The sequence below is a fragment of the Brienomyrus brachyistius genome, chromosome 5 (genome assembly GCF_023856365.1).
Source record: "Brienomyrus brachyistius isolate T26 chromosome 5, BBRACH_0.4, whole genome shotgun sequence".
In the NCBI taxonomy this organism is placed as follows: domain Eukaryota; kingdom Metazoa; phylum Chordata; class Actinopteri; order Osteoglossiformes; family Mormyridae; genus Brienomyrus; species Brienomyrus brachyistius.
In genome coordinates, this window is record NC_064537.1 from 449,747 (window position 1) to 467,844 (window position 18,098).

The 18,098-nt window shown below is 48.1% G+C and overlaps 1 protein-coding gene and 1 long non-coding RNA gene across 4 annotated transcripts in view; one reads left to right on the plus strand and one right to left on the minus strand.

The window, feature by feature from the left end:
- epn3b (epsin 3b) overlaps positions 1-17,212 on the plus strand; it is a 32,102-nt gene extending 14,890 nt beyond the window's left edge. Inside the window, exons 6-11 of the mRNA XM_049013215.1 lie at positions 3,205-3,291; positions 3,421-3,538; positions 3,888-4,064; positions 4,275-4,373; positions 4,468-4,686; positions 6,259-17,212. Of these exons, the coding sequence (XP_048869172.1) occupies positions 3,205-3,291; positions 3,421-3,538; positions 3,888-4,064; positions 4,275-4,373; positions 4,468-4,686; positions 6,259-6,563 (1,005 nt within the window). The 3' untranslated portion in view covers positions 6,564-17,212. The remainder of the gene's footprint in view (positions 1-3,204; positions 3,292-3,420; positions 3,539-3,887; positions 4,065-4,274; positions 4,374-4,467; positions 4,687-6,258) is intronic.
- Positions 5,251-5,794, minus strand: LOC125741824 (uncharacterized). 3 transcript variants are annotated; one of them, XR_007397870.1, is made up of 3 exons: positions 5,710-5,794; positions 5,506-5,641; positions 5,251-5,369 (listed from the first exon to the last, which is right to left on the minus strand). It is a non-coding gene; the product is annotated as an uncharacterized LOC125741824 (long non-coding RNA). The 3 variants fall into 3 exon arrangements; XR_007397871.1 differs by having other exon boundaries at positions 5,260-5,301; XR_007397872.1 differs by lacking the exon at positions 5,251-5,369 and adding an exon at positions 5,374-5,437.
- Positions 17,213-18,098: the final 886 nt, after the last annotated feature.

Below are 18,098 nucleotides of genomic sequence, written 5' to 3' on the forward strand. Positions count from 1 at the left end.
TCTCTCTCTCTCCTGTATCGAATACATACATACAGGTCCTGCTGTCTTTCTAACATACACTGCCCTGTCTCTCTCTCTCCTGTATAGAATACATACAAACAGGTCCCGCTGTCTTTCTAACATACACTGCCCTGTCTCTCTCTCTCCTGTATTGAATACATACATACAGGTCCCGCTGTCTTTCTAACATACACTGCCCTGTCTCTCTCTCTCCTGTATCGAATACATACATACAGGTCCCACTGTCTTTCTAACATACACTGCCCTGTCTCTCTCTCTCCTGTATCGAATACATACATACAGGTCCCACTGTCTTTCTAACATACACAGCCCTGTCTCTCTCTCTCCTGTATCGAATACATACATACAGGTCCTGCTGTCTTTCTAACATACACTGCCCTGTCTCTCTCTCTCCTGTATCGAATACATACATACAGGTCCCGCTGTCTTTCTAACATACACTGCCCTGTCTCTCTCTCTCCTGTATAGAATACATACAAACAGGTCCTGCTGTCTTTCTAACATACACTGCCCTGTCTCTCTCTCTCCTGTATAGAATACATACTAACAGGTCCCGCTATCTTTCTAACATACACTGCCCTGTCTCTCTCTCTCCTGTATCGAATACATACATACAGGTCCCACTGTCTTTCTAACATACACAGCCCTGTCTCTCTCTCTCCTGTATCGAATACATACAAACAGGTCCCGCTGTCTTTCTAACATACACTGCCCTGTCTCTCTCTCTCCTGTATAGAATACATACAAACAGGTCCCGCTGTCTTTCTAACATACACTGCCCTGTCTCTCTCTCTCCTGTATTGAATACATACATACAGGTCCCGCTGTCTTTCTAACATACACTGCCCTGTCTCTCTCTCTCCTGTATCGAATACATACATACAGGTCCCACTGTCTTTCTAACATACACTGCCCTGTCTCTCTCTCTCCTGTATCGAATACATACATACAGGTCCCACTGTCTTTCTAACATACACAGCCCTGTCTCTCTCTCTCCTGTATCGAATACATACATACAGGTCCTGCTGTCTTTCTAACATACACTGCCCTGTCTCTCTCTCTCCTGTATAGAATACATACAAACAGGTCCCGCTGTCTTTCTAACATACACTGCCCTGTCTCTCTCTCTCCTGTATTGAATACATACATACAGGTCCCGCTGTCTTTCTAACATACACTGCCCTGTCTCTCTCTCTCCTGTATCGAATACATACATACAGGTCCCACTGTCTTTCTAACATACACTGCCCTGTCTCTCTCTCTCCTGTATCGAATACATACATACAGGTCCCACTGTCTTTCTAACATACACTGCCCTGTCTCTCTCTCTCCTGTATAGAATACATACTAACAGGTCCCACTGTCTTTCTAACATACACTGCCCTGTCTCTCTCTCTCCTGTATCGAATACATACATACAGGTCCCGCTGTCTTTCTAACATACACTGCCCTGTCTCTCTCTCTCCTGTATAGAATACATACAAACAGGTCCCGCTGTCTTTCTAACATACACTGCCCCGTCTCTCTCTCTCCTGTATCGAATACATACAAACAGGTCCTGCTGTCTTTCTAACATACACTGCCCTGTCTCTCTCTCTCCTGTATCGAATACATACATACAGGTCCTGCTGTCTTTCTAACATACACTGCCCTGTCTCTCTCTCTCCTGTATCGAATACATACATACAGGTCCCGCTGTCTTTCTAACATACACTGCCCTGTCTCTCTCTCTCCTGTATCGAATACATACATACAGGTCCTGCTGTCTTTCTAACATACACTGCCCTGTCTCTCTCTCTCCTGTATAGAATACATACAAACAGGTCCCGCTGTCTTTCTAACATACACTGCCCTGTCTCTCTCTCTCCTGTATCGAATACATACATACAGGTCCCGCTGTCTTTCTAACATACACTGCCCTGTCTCTCTCTCTCCTGTATCGAATACATACAAACAGGTCCCGCTGTCTTTCTAACATACACAGCCCTGTCTCTCTCTCTCCTGTATCGAATACATACATACAGGTCCCGCTATCTTTCTAACATACACTGCCCTGTCTCTCTGTCCTGTATCGAATACATACATACAGGTCCCGCTGTCTTTCTAACATACACAGCCCTGTCTCTCTCTCTCCTGTATCGAATACATACATACAGGTCCCGCTGTCTTTCTAACATACACTGCCCTGTCTCTCTCTCTCCTGTATCGAATACATACAAACAGGTCCCGCTATCTTTCTAACATACACTGCCCTGTCTCTCTCTCTCCTGTATCGAATACATACAAACAGGTCCCGCTATCTTTCTAACATACACAGCCCTGTCTCTCTGTCCTGTATCGAATACATACAAACAGGTCCCGCTGTCTTTCTAACATACACTGCCCTGTCTCTCTGTCCTGTATCGAATACATACATACAGGTCCTGCTGTCTTTCTGTCTTTTCTGTTACTCACTCTTGCAAATTGCAGTTTAAGCCGCTGGTGTTCTGATATACAGTTGTGCAATATTGTTCGTTACTTTTTCATTACAGAGGTTTTATCTTAGTTTATTCTATTTTATACCTAGTTTTGATATTTCTTGTAGTATTTTATTATTTACTGCGCACACCGAGACCTGATAAACTGTGTTTCATTCTTATCATGGCAAGTGGTCTGCATGACAATAAAGTTGATTCTGATGCTGATGCTAACAATCACAGACCTGTGTCACTCACCCACGTGGTCTCCTGCTTTCCTTTCTGGTATAACGATTGGCTCCTGATTTTTCCAAGGTTCTTTATCCTATCCCTGTGACTCTTCAACATCCGTCTTCCATGTTTAATTCACAGCTCCTTCCCACCAATAGCATTTCTCTGTTAGGTATCTGCGGATCAGGTTTGTTTCAAAAGCAGGTTGCTTCTTCTCTTGTCGTGGCTTTAGACTTTTCCTCTCTCTCAATCCTAGTCTAGTCTTGTCTGTCCTTTCTGGGTGGCAGAATCACTCCAGCAGCCTTTGATGTTGTCTAACCTACAAAGAAGCACTCTTTCTGGCTCCATCCTCTTTGGCAGTCATCCTGCACCTCTCTGCAGCTGATGGACTTTCTCTTTGCCCTTGGCTCAAGGCCTTGTGTTGAGAGCAGGGTGCCTGTGAATGTACCAGCAGGAATGCCACTCATTATGATTAGTGCCCTCTATGTGTCAATAGGAGCAACGCACCCGCCAGGGAGATGAGTCCTTGCTTCAAAAGGCGCTAGAAGCCAGCCGGCGGGAGAGCGAGTCGGGGACAAGGGAGGTGAAGAAGCCTGCGCCCCCCTCATGTTCACGCAAGTGCACAGGCTCTGTTTGAGTTTGTCATACGTGGTCCATTACTCTAATCACTGCAGTGCTTTCCAGTGAGTGTCCTTCTTTGACCCTTTACCAGTCGGCAATGGTGGACCTAGTGGATATTTTTGGACCAGATCCTGCTGCCCCTCTGGACAGCGAGCCCTGGGAATCTCAGGCCGTCATCCTACCCACCTCTGATCCCTGGGATTCTGTTAGTGCGTGAGCTGCTTCTCTGATGCCACTTGGTTGTTTTTTGTGTTCTGGGCCCTTTGGTGTTGCTTAACTTGTCCACCTGTCTTTTGGATAAGTGTGGGGTATGAGAGAGAGGGAGACACAGTGCCTTCACCGAGCAAGAGAGCTGTTACTACTATTTGTGGGCATTGTTTTGTTTTGTGCTGAAATAGCAGCAAATACTCACTGCGCTAATGTGTGAATCAGGCATGAGACAGTGATGTCCAGTGGCGAACATTCAGTGAAAATCCATCTTGGCAGCTTGTTCTTTGTGAACTGAGTAGCCGCCGTGGCAGAATTCCCTGACAGCTCTTTCTCCTATCGTACCTTTAGCGGTTGTGCGCTCCGACACGCCTGTCTTTGGCAGCCCCTGGACGGCGCCGCCTCTGTCCAGCAGCCCCTCTCAGGCTTGGGTCCCAAGATATTCTCCTCCGGACCCCTGGGAGGCCCAGCCCACTGCCCCCAGCCCCAATCCCATCAGCCATGCCTGGAGTTCGCCTGCTCACACCGGTAGGACATGTGTACTGCTACTCGACGCTCAGCTATGTGGAACAGAGCTCATGTACATGTTTGATACATGTGCAAAAGTAGAAGTACAGACACTATGGTCTCTATATATAGAATACATACCTATCTAGGGCAGAGTATGGAGTGGGACTCAAATCGTGTCTGACTGCATACAGCAGTATGCAGCCTCATCTCAGCTGACCTTTGCTGCAGGTGCCTCTGGTCTGGACCCCTTCTCAGTTCCCATGGAGGTCCCTAAAGAGCCAGAAGCCCCCCCACAGTTGTTTCTCCCCCGCCCTGGAAGTCCTGGAGGTAAGTGTCCCCCTCCTCCTTCTCTTCTACCCTTTCTCCTTTTCCTCTTTCCTTCTTCCTGTTTTCTTGGATGCATTCACTCTAATGCCCTCAGGTGTGGAGAGAGTGTCCAGGGATCAGATGAATGGGAGGGGCGGGGGCAGCCCAGAGCTCTTCGACCTGTCCCGACTTGGGGACACCCTGGGCGAGCCGAGCCCCCGGAGCTGCCGCACCCCAGAGGCATTCCTGGGCCCCACGGCAGCCTCACTGGTCAACCTGGACACGCTGATTCCCTACAACCCCCCAGCTAAGAATAAGAACCCTTTCTTATCGGGTGAGTGCAAACTCCCTGAACAGTAGCAGAGAAGGGGTTTATGAAGCCACAAGGTTTGTGGAAACAGCATTACTGACATCGCCCGACAAATACCAGCGACCGGCAGGGGCCTGAACAGTAGAATAGAATAGAATAGAATAGAATAGAAGCCTTTTATTGTCATCGCACGAATGTACAATAAAATTAGGTGTGTCCCCGAAACAGATTCAACACAACACTAGCATAGCTCTGCAAATTAAGCTACACACACATGCAAGTAAAATTACGAGCAGTACAGGCCAATAAACTTTGTGTTTCTGTGTACAAAGGAATATACAAGGTGGGAGTATATAAATAGTATAAGAGTGGTTCGATTTACAATAATTGCAATGAGTCCCCGGGATATTGCACTTTTGTGCCATTAATGCCCTGGGTGGCAGTGAAAGACATGAGGGTTGGGGGGGGCACTTAATACTTAAATGCAATGAACAGTTATTTAACGCACTTCAGTTCTTTGATGGTGCTCGGGTAGAAGCTTTTCAGTCGTCTGGAAGTGCACCTGTAATGCTTTCCAGAGGGCAGCAGAGTGCAGAGGTGGGGGCCTTGGTGAGATGGGTCCCTGGTGATTCTCGTGACCTTACAGAGGGCAGCAAAGTGCAGAGGTGGGGGCCTGGGTGAGATGGGTCCCTGGTGATTCTCGTGACCTTCCAGAGGGCAGCAAAGTGCAGAGGTGGGGGGCTGGGTGAGATGGGTCCCTGGTGATTCTCGTGACCTTACAGAGGGCAGCAGAGTGCAGAGGTGGGGGCCTGGGTGAGATGGGTCCCTGGTGATTCTTGTGACCTTACAGAGGGCAGCAGAGTGCAGAGGTGGGGGCCTTGGTGAGATGGGTCCCTGGTGATTCTCGTGACCTTACAGAGGGCAGCAGAGTGCAGAGGTGGGGGCCTGGGTGAGATGGGTCCCTGGTGATTCTCGTGACCTTCCAGAGGGCAGCAGAGTGCAGAGGTGGGGGCCTTGGTGAGATGGGTCTCTGGTGATTCTCATGACCTTCCAGAGGGCAGCAAAGTACAGAGGTGGGGGCCTTGGTGAGATGGGTCTCTGGTGATTCTTGTGACCTTACAGAGGGCAGCAGAGTGCAGAGGTGGGGGCCTTGGTGAGATGGGTCCCTGGTGATTCTCGTGACCTTACAGAGGGCAGCAGAGTGCAGACGTGGGGGCCTGGGTGAAATGGGTCCCTGGTGATACTCGTGGCCTTCCAGGGGGCAGCAGAGTACAGAGTTGGGGGCCTGAGCATTACTGCTGCCGGCCAACCGTGCCTTTTATGGTAATCAAAACAAATTAGGCAGGTGCCCTGTATGTCACATTCTGTTCATTAATTCAGCAACAAATGTTCAGCATTTTCAATTCCCACATGTCTTTCAGCATTATTTCTGTTCCACAATTGTTCCACACCTGGATCATATGCACGCCCTTGGTATCTTTTCTATGCCCTCCCGGGGGGAATCACTGGTGTGAAACTCCTCTGCCAGTTGTCATGGCTCCCACCCCCTTGCTCTGTTAGCCCCAGGTAATACATTGCTTCTGTTTCCGCCCCCAGGACTGAGCGCCCCCTCGCCCACCAACCCCTTCCACAGTGACCAGCCTCGACTCACCCTTAACCAGATGCGCCCGAGCTCCACGTCGCCGCTGCCTGGCTCTGCCCTGCCCTACAGCGCCTCCCTGCCCCTGCCTTTGAGTCGCCAGTCCCCAGCACTGACCTCCTCCTTCACCCAGCCGCCCACCTTGGCGGCCGTGGGGCCTCCGGGCCTCCTGGAAGTGCCTGGGAACCTGCCCCAGCCCCTGCTGCCCCTGTCCCCTGCAGCCGCACCCGGAGACCACCTCAGCGGGAACCCCTTCCTGTGAGTCGGACCTGAGGCTTCTTTGGTGCGCCTCCATTGCCGGACTCACGGAGTTTCTTTTCACTGGAGTCTCTCTTCGGCTTGGCCCCTGCTCCCTCCTGGTCGCTCTGGGGTTAGGGTTAGGGTTACCTGGTTACCTGAGTGCGTGTGCCTGTGGGTTTGCTGCTTGACAGCTGCTAAGCCTTCATTTTTAAACGCCTTAGTCAAATAATCCTGTACGATAAATGCTCCCCAGTGTTTCATGAGGATAACCAGAAGAAGAGGATCATTGTCTTTCATTAGTTATTCCACTCGCTGTATGTTTCATAGAAATTCAGAAATTTGGCATGTGCAGAAATAAGTGATCATGAAGATTCGTAAGCAGATGTTTCCAGTAGATTCAACATTCCTGCTTACTTTCTCAAACATGGAATGCTTAGAAGAGATTCTCAAAAGCTGACCTACTATCCAGCTCGTCATTCTGGAGACATGTGGGTCCCTGCAGATCTTTGTTTCTGGGCTTCTGCGTGGCATCCAGTCTCTACAGTGTTGTCCAGTGTGGACTGTGACTTTTACACTGCATTGGTGAACCTTCTGGAATGACTGTGTAAGCAGCACACTGTGGGCTGGCATTATGAATTACACTGACGAGTGTGGCTAAGGGGGGCGGCATGGTGGTGCAGTGGTTAGCACTGTCGCCTCACACCTCTGGGACCCGGGTTCGAGTCTCCGCCTGGGTCACATGTGTGTGGAGTTTGCATGTTCTCCCCATGTCGTCGTGGGGTTTCCTCCGGGTACTCCGGTTTCCCCCCACAGTCCAAAAACATGCTGAGGCTAATTGGTGTTGCTAAATTGCCCGTAGGTGTGCATGTGTGAGTGAATGGTGTGTGAGTGTGCCCTGTGATGGGCTGGCCCCCCATCCAGGGTTGTTCCCTGCCTCGTGCCCGTTGCTTCCGGGATAGGCTCCGGACCCCCCGCGACCCAATAGGATAAGCGGTTTGGAAAATGGATGGATGGATGGATGGAGTGTGGCTAAGCTGGCCACATTTCAGACAAGCACACCTCTGCACCAACTCGTGCAGAGAATTGGCCCTTGATTAGCCTGGTACGTGATTATTTATCCATTCTTACATTTAACATTTAAATGTGATAATTAATGCGTCTCACTCATTTCTGCACATGTATTGATTCTTATGTAAATATGTAAAAAATGTGACATTTCCAAAGCTACGTTATAGGCTCATAAACTTAATTAGGATGGCATGGCGCATGTGTGTGCGCATGCATGTGTGCGCGGGGGCAGCATTGGCAGGGGGCAGTGCTTTTCATACCCTGAGGTGGGTAACTTGGAGCTGAGCGGCTGAACTGCACACCGACTAACATGATCCATCAGACCCAGGCAAGTATGCAGAACTTGTCCAAACCTGAATCACAAAGTCCCACAATGCACTGGGCAGTAGCTACCCACAAGTACCGGCTGTTATGTCTCACCAGTTAACCCAGAAACCCAGTCAGTAGACTGCTTTTAAGGGGACTTACACACTACAGCGCCATCCTGCTTGTAAACAGCTGACAGCTGAGAGAGAGGGAGAGAAAGAGAGAGAGAGAGAGGTTCTGCTCCAGCTCAGTCGGCCCACTTAGTGCTTTTTTGTTTTTTGCAGAAAGAGAATTTATAACTGTCAGTGTTTGGATTCAGTATTACGAGACCCACATATTGAAAGAATGTATTGAACTGAAGTGGTGTTACCAGGAAATAACCAGAAATTGTCAATTAAATATGAATATATAAAGACATAAATTCTATTTGCATGTTATTCTAGTGCTTCTCAACTGAGCCAGTCACTGATTGTTCAGCCATTGCAATTCTCCGTGTGCGGTTAATGTTTAAAAAATATCACGACTAGTGTATAGTTTTTTTATAGTTTTTTTTTTTTTTTTTTAAAAACATTTTGCACAAACATGAACCTTGTGCAATTTATCACTAGTGGAAAATGCCATCTAAATGCCCACTTGTGCCCCCCTCAGACTAGCAGTGGTACTGCAGTAGGGCAGGTGGGTGACGGTGCTGAGTGAGACGAGCACCTGCCAGTTTCTGCCGTGGCTCCTTGTGTGTTTCTGTGCTCTTTTTATTTCCCATGCAGGTAGTGTTGTGTTGTGGAGCGAGAAATGCCCACTTTCATTCTGTCATCACACCATCATATTGAATCTCTGCCCTGATATTGGGTAAGAGACTCTCCAGAACATTACAGGAAATGATGGGGGGCAGCATGATGTCAGTACTTCACATGAAAACAGGCTTCCCAGAACTCCCATTGCCCGGAAAGGTAGGGGCTGATGTAATGGACTACACGCCCACACCTTCCCAAAGGCAGACGCCATCAGTTGCGCGGATGACTGTGTGTGTGACTCTATGTGCCGTTTGATGTTTTTCTTTTGATTATGAAAATAGAGTTTCAGTTACACTGTTACACATGCAATCCTGGCTCTACTGAGCACGTGTGGAGTCAGCTTGTTCTTCCTGCTGCGTGTGGGTTTCTCCTGCATGCTCTGCTCTCCTCCCTCCATCCAAAAAAGTGATTTGGTGGATTCCTCAAGTGACACCATGTGTCTGTCTTGTGATGGAGTGCGTCCCTCCTTTGGCTCTCTGCAGCTCCATGCTGAAGACTGGCTTGGAAAATTGATAGGTGGATGAATAATACCTTTACACAAATGGTAATAAAATGCCACGGAAGTCTTTTGTAAGTAGTTTTGACCAGTAGAGGGTGATATTGTACTTGCAACCAGAAAACTTCTTGCTTTGTACATACTGTCAATGGTGGGTGATAGTTATCCATCCATCCATTTTCCAAACTGCTTGTCCTACTGGGTCGCGGGGGGTCCGGAGCCTATCCCGGAAGCAATGGGCACGAGGCAGGGAACAACCCAGGATGGGGGGCCAGCCCATCGCAGGGCACACTCACACACCATTCACTCACACATGCACACCTATGGGCAATTTAGCAACTCCAATTAGCCTCAGCATGTTTTTGGACTGTGGGAGGAAACCGGAGTACCCGGAGGAAACCCCACGACGACATGGGGAGAACATGCACACACATGTGACCCAGGCGGAGACTCGAACCCGGGTCCCAGAGGTGTGAGGCGACAGTGCTAACCACTGCAGGTGATAGTTATGTCATAAAAAAAATAATTTAGACACATCAGCATATATGGCTGTGGATATGGCAGTGAATTCTCATTTGAATACAATATCAGGTGAGTACTGTGAACATACTGAGAGCTGTGTGTGCAGGTGGCACATAGAGAGTCAGTCACAGAGTACTTAACTGGTTGGCTGCAAGAAAATCCCGGTCTGGACTTTTACTCTCTTGAGCGGAATTAACCAACTCTGCTGACTGATAGTGTTCTGCTCTGAGGAGCCACTCCATCGATGACCTGAGTGTGTGGCAGACCTCACCTCTCATATATAAAGCAGCCCTGACTTGAAGCATATGCTTGACTGGGTGAATGGATGGACAGACATGTAGCAGTGATATAGTTTGGAATAGCAGGTATGCCAGCAGAGTGCATTTCCGGGGAATTGGGGCCTTCAAGTCACATCAGTGTTTCAGCACTACATTTGAACTTATACACCAGAACTTCAAAGGTAAAAATCCATATTAGGTTCAATGTTGATTTGCAAAATGTGTCATTTATAAATTGTCTGTGACAATTAACTCTTTGATATATCAGTCAACTGTGAAAAATGGCAACAGCACACACCTAACACTGCAAACTGGATCAGCACAGAGGCTGATCAAAGCTCACGGAAATCACAAAAGTACAACTTCAAAGTTTACCGGAGTACTGAGTGAATGAGCCTGTGACCCAGTCTCAGCGAAAGCTGCCTGTTGTGAGCCTCTCAGCCAGACGTTTTCACCAGGCTGCTGCTGCTTGGAAACTCTTTGAATCCAAGGCCGATGCACAAAGACACATAACTTTCTTTCTTCTGGTTGGAGCCAGAGGATGTCTTTAAGCTAAAGTGTGTGGAATCTGTAATGGTTTGGGCTGCCATTGGAGCTGAAGGCTTTTCTTCTCAAAGAATGGCCTGATGTTGCCCTACAGAGTTCAGCAGTTGAATGTTGTTAGACAAACTGTAGGTGCTCTGAAGGCAATGGGTGGCCCTATGGAAAATTTATATTCAATATTGTTTTATGTACAAATAGTTACATTATTCTGTTCATAGTTCTGTACATAGGTTATATACCATATTTATATTCTGCTGCTATATTCCAGCCACTATATTATGTACAATCCATTCATGCGCATACTGTGTTCTGCCCTCTGATTGTGTCATGTGCACTGTGTTAATCTGCACTCTACCCCTGTAATTGTGTTCATACAACCCCCCCCCCCCCACACACACACACACACACACACATGTCTTATGTTGCACAGTGCTCCAGGGGGTATGATGTCTCGTGCCACTCTATGGAGCTCCCATCCCATGTGACACACACACACACACACACACACAGATGCATATACACAAATACTGCATACTTTAACCATGGATGTACCCAACCCAAGCTTGGTTTGCTTTACAAATTAGGAAAACTGCAGGTATGCAAATATGAAATGCAGGTATGAAATGGTGCTTTTACTTGCCATTTGCACAAGTAAAGGTACATTAGAATGCTTCTTTTCAAATATCCCATCATGCTCTCCTTTGACACATACCAAGATATATGCAGGTGACAGCAAAGTTTGGGGACAAAGTGCAGCGTCAGTCATTCTCGAACGTTTTGGCCACAGCTGTAAACTGCATCACATTTTCATCACTGAAGGAGCATCTGTTTGGGCACTTCATCATGTTTTCTAGTTTCTTAGGAACAGGAGGGCCATTTCCAGCTTGGTTCCCAAAGCCCGATTCACGAATCATAGTCTATGGCCAGTATTCCCTGGAGGGGTTGATTAATTTCTGAAAATAAAACTAAATATTTAAAAATTTTGGTGAATCATCAGGTTCACATATTTTGTTTGCATATGAAAAAATGTAAATGCCAATCAATCTTCCAGTAACTAACCCCTCACCTCCCCAAGGGCAGTAAATAACAAGAAGTATTCCAGTCTATGGACATGGGATGGAAACTCTTACTTCACAGCATTGCATCCTATTTTCTGTTCTGGAAAGGTCACTTAACCATGTGGCCGCAGGGGTAGCATTATAAGGCCACATCATGATGGCACCCTTCCCATTGGACGGGTACACAAAGGGGCCGCTTAGACCATTGTAAGGGCACCTTATAGGGCACTGTATCACATTCTGTCCACTAGAAGGGCACTTCATGATGGCACCCTTTCCATTGGACGGGTACATATAGGGGCCGCTTAGACCACTGTATGGGCACCTTATAGGGCACTGTATCACATTCTGTCCACTAGAAGGGCACTTCATGATGGCACCCTTTCCATTGGACAGGTACACATAGGGGCCGCTTAGACCATTGTAAGGGCACCTTATAGGGCACTGTATCACATTCTGTCCACTAGAAGGGCACTTCATGATGGCACCCTTTCCATTGGACGGGTACATATAGGGGCCGCTTAGACCATTGTAAGGGCACCTTATAGGGCACTGTATCACATTCTGTCCACTAGAAGGGCAATTCATGATGGCACCCTTTCCATTGGACAGGTACACATAGGGGCTGCTTAGACCATTGTAAGGGCACCTTATAGGGCACTGTATCACATTCTGTCCACTAGAAGGGCACTTCATGATGGCACCCTTTCCATTGGACGGGTACATATAGGGGCCGCTTAGACCATTGTAAGGGCACCTTATAGGGCACTGTATCACATTCTCTGCACTAGAAGGGCACTTCATGATGGCAGCCTTTCCATTGGACGGGTACACAAAGGGGCCGCTTAGACCATTGTAAGGGCACCTTATAGGGCACTGTATCACATTCTCTGCACTAGAAGGGCACTTCATGATGGCACCCTTTCCATTGGACAGGTACACATAGGGGCCGCTTAGACCATTGTAAGGGCACCTTATAGGGCACTGTATCACATTCTCTGCACTAGAAGGGCACTTCATGATGGCAGCCTTTCCATTGGACGGGTACACAAAGGGGCCGCTTAGACCATTGTAAGGGCACCTTATAGGGCACTGTATCACATTCTGTCCACTAGAAGGGCACTTCATGATGGCACCCTTTCCATTAGACGGGTACATATAGGGGCCGCTTAGACCATTGTAAGGGCACCTTATAGGGCACTGTATCACATTCTGTCCACTAGAAGGGCACTTCATAATGGCACCCTTTCCATTGGACGGGTACATATAGGGGCTGCTTAGACCATTGTAAGGGCACCTTATAGGGCACTGTATCAGATTCTCTGCACTAGAAGGGCATTTCACGATGGCACCCTTTCCATTTGACGGGTACATATAGGGGCCGCTTAGACCATTGTAAGGGCACCTTATAGGGCACTGTATCACATTCTCTGTACTAGAAGGGCACTTCATGATGGCAGCCTTTCCATTGGACGGGTACACAAAGGGGCCGCTTAGACCATTGTAAGGGCACCTTATAGGGCACTGTATCACATTCTCTGCACTAGAAGGGCACTTCATGATGGCACCCTTTCCATTGGACAGGTACACATAGGGGCCGCTTAGACCATTGTAAGGGCACCTTATAGGGCACTGTATCACATTCTCTGCACTAGAAGGGCTCTTCATGATGGCAGCCTTTCCATTGGACGGGTACACAAAGGGGCCGCTTAGACCATTGTAAGGGCACCTTATAGGGCACTGTATCACATTCTGTCCACTAGAAGGGCACTTCATGATGGCACCCTTTCCATTAGACGGGTACATATAGGGGCCGCTTAGACCATTGTAAGGGCACCTTATAGGGCACTGTATCACATTCTGTCCACTAGAAGGGCACTTCATGATGGCACCCTTTCCATTGGACGGGTACATATAGGGGCCGCTTAGACCATTGTAAGGGCACCTTATAGGGCACTGTATCAGATTCTCTGCACTAGAAGGGCATTTCACGATGGTACCCTTTCCATTTGACGGGTACATATAGGGGCCGCTTAGACCATTGTAAGGGCACCTTATAGGGCACTGTATCACATTCTCTGCACTAGAAGGGCACTTCATGATGGCAGCCTTTCCATTGGACGGGTACACAAAGGGGCCGCTTAGACCATTGTAAGGGCACCTTATAGGGCACTGTATCACATTCTGTGCACTAGAAGGGCACTTCATGATGGCACCCTTTCCATTGGACGGGTACATATAGGGGCCGCTTAGACCATTGTAAGGGCACCTTATAGGGCACTGTATCACATTCTGTCCACTAGAAGGGCACTTCATGATGGCACCCTTCCCATTGGACGGGTACACAAAGGGGCCACTTAGACCATTGTAAGGGCACCTTATAGGGCACTGTATCACATTCTGTGCACTAGAAGGGCACTTCATGATGGCACCCTTTCCATTGGACGGGTACATATAGGGGCCGCTTAGACCATTGTAAGGGCACCTTATAGGGCACTGTATCACATTCTGTCCACTAGAAGGGCACTTCATGATGGCACCCTTTCCATTGGACAGGTACACAAAGGGGCCGCTTAGACCATTGTAAGGGCACCTTATAGGGCACTGTATCACATTCTGTCCACTAGAAGGGCACTTCATGATGGCACCCTTTCCATTGGACGGGTACATATAGGGACCGCTTAGACCATTGTAAGGGCACCTTATAGGGCACTGTATCAGATTCTCTGCACTAGAAGGGCACTTCATGATGGCACCCTTTCCATTGGACGGGTACATATAGGGGCCGCTTAGACCATTGTAAGGGCACCTTATAGGGCACTGTATCACATTCTGTCCACTAGAAGGGCACTTCATGATGGCACCCTTCCCATTGGACGGGTACACAAAGGGGCCACTTAGACCATTGTAAGGGCACCTTATAGGGCACTGTATCACATTCTGTCCACTAGAAGGGCACTTCATGATGGCACCCTTCCCATTGGACGGGTACATATAGGGGCCGCTTAGACCATTGTAAGGGCACCTTATAGGGCACTGTATCACATTCTGTCCACTAGAAGGGCACTTCATGATGGCACCCTTCCCATTGGACGGGTACACATAGGGGCCGCTTAGACCATTGTAAGGGCACCTTATAGGGCACTGTATCACATTCTGTCCACTAGAAGGGCACTTCATGATGACAGCCTTTCCATTGGACGGGTACATATAGGGGCCGCTTTAACCACTGTATGGGCACCTTATAGGGCACTGTATCACATTCTGTGCACTAGAAGGGCACTTCATGATGGCACCCTTTCCATTGGAGGGGTACATATAGGGGCAGCTTTAACCACTGTAAGGGCACCTTATAGGGCACTGTATCACATTCTGTCCACTAGAAGGGCACTTCATGATGGCACCCTTTCCATTGGACAGGTACACAAAGGGGCTGCTTAGACCATTGTAAGGGCACCTTATAGGGCACTGTATCACATTCTGTCCACTAGAAGGGCACTTCATGATGGCACCCTTCCCATTGGACGGGTACACAAAGGGGCCGCTTAGACCATTGTAAGGGCACCTTATAGGGCACTGTATCACATTCTGTCCACTAGAAGGGCACTTCATGATGGCACCCTTCCCATTGGACGGGTACACATAGGGGCCGCTTAGACCATTGTAAGGGCACCTTATAGGGCACTGTATCACATTCTGTCCACTAGAAGGGCACTTCATGATGACAGCCTTTCCATTGGACGGGTACATATAGGGGCCGCTTTAACCACTGTATGGGCACCTTATAGGGCACTGTATCACATTCTGTGCACTAGAAGGGCACTTCATGATGGCACCCTTTCCATTGGAGGGGTACATATAGGGGCAGCTTTAACCACTGTAAGGGCACCTTATAGGGCACTGTATCACATTCTGTGCACTAGAAGGGCACTTCATGATGGCACCCTTTCCATTGGAGGGGTACACATAGGGGCCGCTTGTGTAAGGGCTCTGCAAAGCTTGCTACACACTCCAGCCACTTGGCCCTGCACCTCAGCTGGTGTTGATGGGTACCCACCAAAGGATAGCTAGATAATTGGCCTTCTTTTACCCGGGGACAAAAGATAGCAGAGCAGCTGCATGTATTGGTTGTTTTAGTGATAAAATGCTCCTCGCTTGACCAACACGCCTACCAGACATAATTACCTTTATTGCACAGGTAGCAAAACTCCATCATTACATATTTCATATTGCTCTCTTATAAGGTACATCAAAGGGGTTTAAAGCGTTACTAAAGGGACCAAAAGTAAAATGATCACTCTGCCAGACATGGGATCTGCGAAACACTGCAGACACAGATTACCCTGCAGAGCCACGGCCCAGCAGAGCCCTGTGTTATAGACAGTGGGCAAAATGGATTTAACAATATCCAGCTACGGACCGGATCTGATCCAGATTCACAGGGACCTTGTGCTGGCTGAGTGATCATGGAAGATGGATGGATTTAAACATGAGCTGTAAACGTCCAGAAATTGCTGGTGAGTTTCGAAATTGCTTTTCCACTCGACTCATTCACCAGCATAAAGAAAACAGGCGTCTCTATGACAGAAAAGACTTTTATTTTCAAAATGGGAGAAAAAAAAGACTCGCTGAAAATATGCAGTTACAGTGTGGGATGGAAAGAAAGTCAATCTGGCAAAGGCTCTCATGTGCAGGCGAACAGAAGTGCTCCATCCACCTGCGCAGTGCGTAGGCGTGCTCATCCTGCAGAGCCACACCCCCCCAGAAGGTGGCGGTCTATAATCACCCATGCCTGCAGCCAGTCTATCAGTCTGCTTAATATCACTTTGGTCAAGGTTTATGCACTGCCTTCACAGGCTTTCTCAGCTGTAGTTGGTTTTGCGAGTTGGATGGTTTATAGTCTAACTGGGTATTCTGGATTCTATCTGCTCGTAGCTATGATCTTATCCTTGGTCACTCCCATGCAGCTCAGAGTCCAGCCCTGCCATCTCACAGTGAGGGGTGTCAGCACTGAGTACTCAGACGTCAGCTTTTCAAAGAGAGGTCTGGCAGGCAGGAGAGCTGTGTGTGTAAAACCCGGGTGTGTCCGATTGCCGCGTTTTTGTCTTTGTTTTGGAACATTATGAGGTTCTCTTTTGTTTTTTTGTTTTCTTCAATTCTGTCCCGTGGCTGTGACAAGGCCCAGGCTGTTCTATCAACACAGGAAGCAAAAATAAACAAGAATATCCAATGAACATGGTGGCAGAAACATGCGGTCCAAAAAAATGTAGCAGAATTAATAGGCAACAGGTCAGTAACCTGAAACACTGTGTTTAACACAGTCCATCAGTCAAAGGGGTAACGTTTTCAGCTGGGTCATTTCTAAGGCTCCTATAGAGCTTTTGAGCTGTTCATCTGGACACTGAAGAGACAGACAGTGTGTACCAGCACATCTGAAGACATAGAGTGATGTCAGTGTAGCTGCGGCTAGTTGTTGGCAGAATTGTAGCTGAATGGTAATTATCTTCACTTTTTTCATCAGAGTTTGGTGGAATCCAGAATATGCTTTGGTTAAATGATTAAATACTTTGATGTGAATCACCTATTAATAAAAGTTCACTTTTTTCTATTATTTGAGATTCGGGTCCTGAATCCAAGCTGGCTGTCATATGACCAGGGACGGTGAATCCTATAGATGACATAAGCACTTGCCTAGAGCACCAAGATCGGAGGGGTCACTGACTTGCCAGCTGATTTCACTTTGCCTTGGACTGGGAGGTGCCAGTGGTGGTGCTCGCTGAAGCCATCAAGTAGGCTAGGACCAGTGCTACATACAACAGGTGTAGTGAACCTGCCACCCAAAATTAACATGCTGCTGTCTGGAAGACCCTCCCTTCAACTGACAACAATCTCAAGAGTTGGACAGTTTGTAAGTTACAGTCAGTAGACAAGGAGCTGTAGTGTGTTACTTTACAGTGTCCCAGTCAGTAGTGGTGGGAAGCCCCCAAACCAACATTACTGATGGAGAAATTATGTGCAAATCCAACATTGTGCTTCCTTCAGTCTCCAGAACACAACCTTCTCATCCATCCTGCTAACCCGGCGCTGCTAACCCGGCCCAGTCACACAGAGCTCACATGACCTGGACAAAATCAGCCGAAAGCAGATGTCCAGGGGGTCAGCAGGCCTGGAATGTTCCTGCCCTAACTTCACCCTGCTTTTATTAGCTGCCTGCAGATATAGTGTTGCTTTGGTTTCCCTCACTATCATTTGAATTTTAAGGCACCTTTTATGTAATATTTGTGTAACATCTCACGGCTTGGTGCTGTGAAAGACATAAGCCACCATATCATTAGCCGGCTTTGAGATTTGCCCGCCTGATTCCTCGCTGAGGGTAGACACTGCAGGTAAGGCGTCCGCCATGCAACGCGTCACCTGAGGTCAGGCATTCCTGCCGGCTCCTCCTGTCCCACTGCCAGTCGTGTTGTCACATTTGCTCGGAGCGCCAGGCAGCAG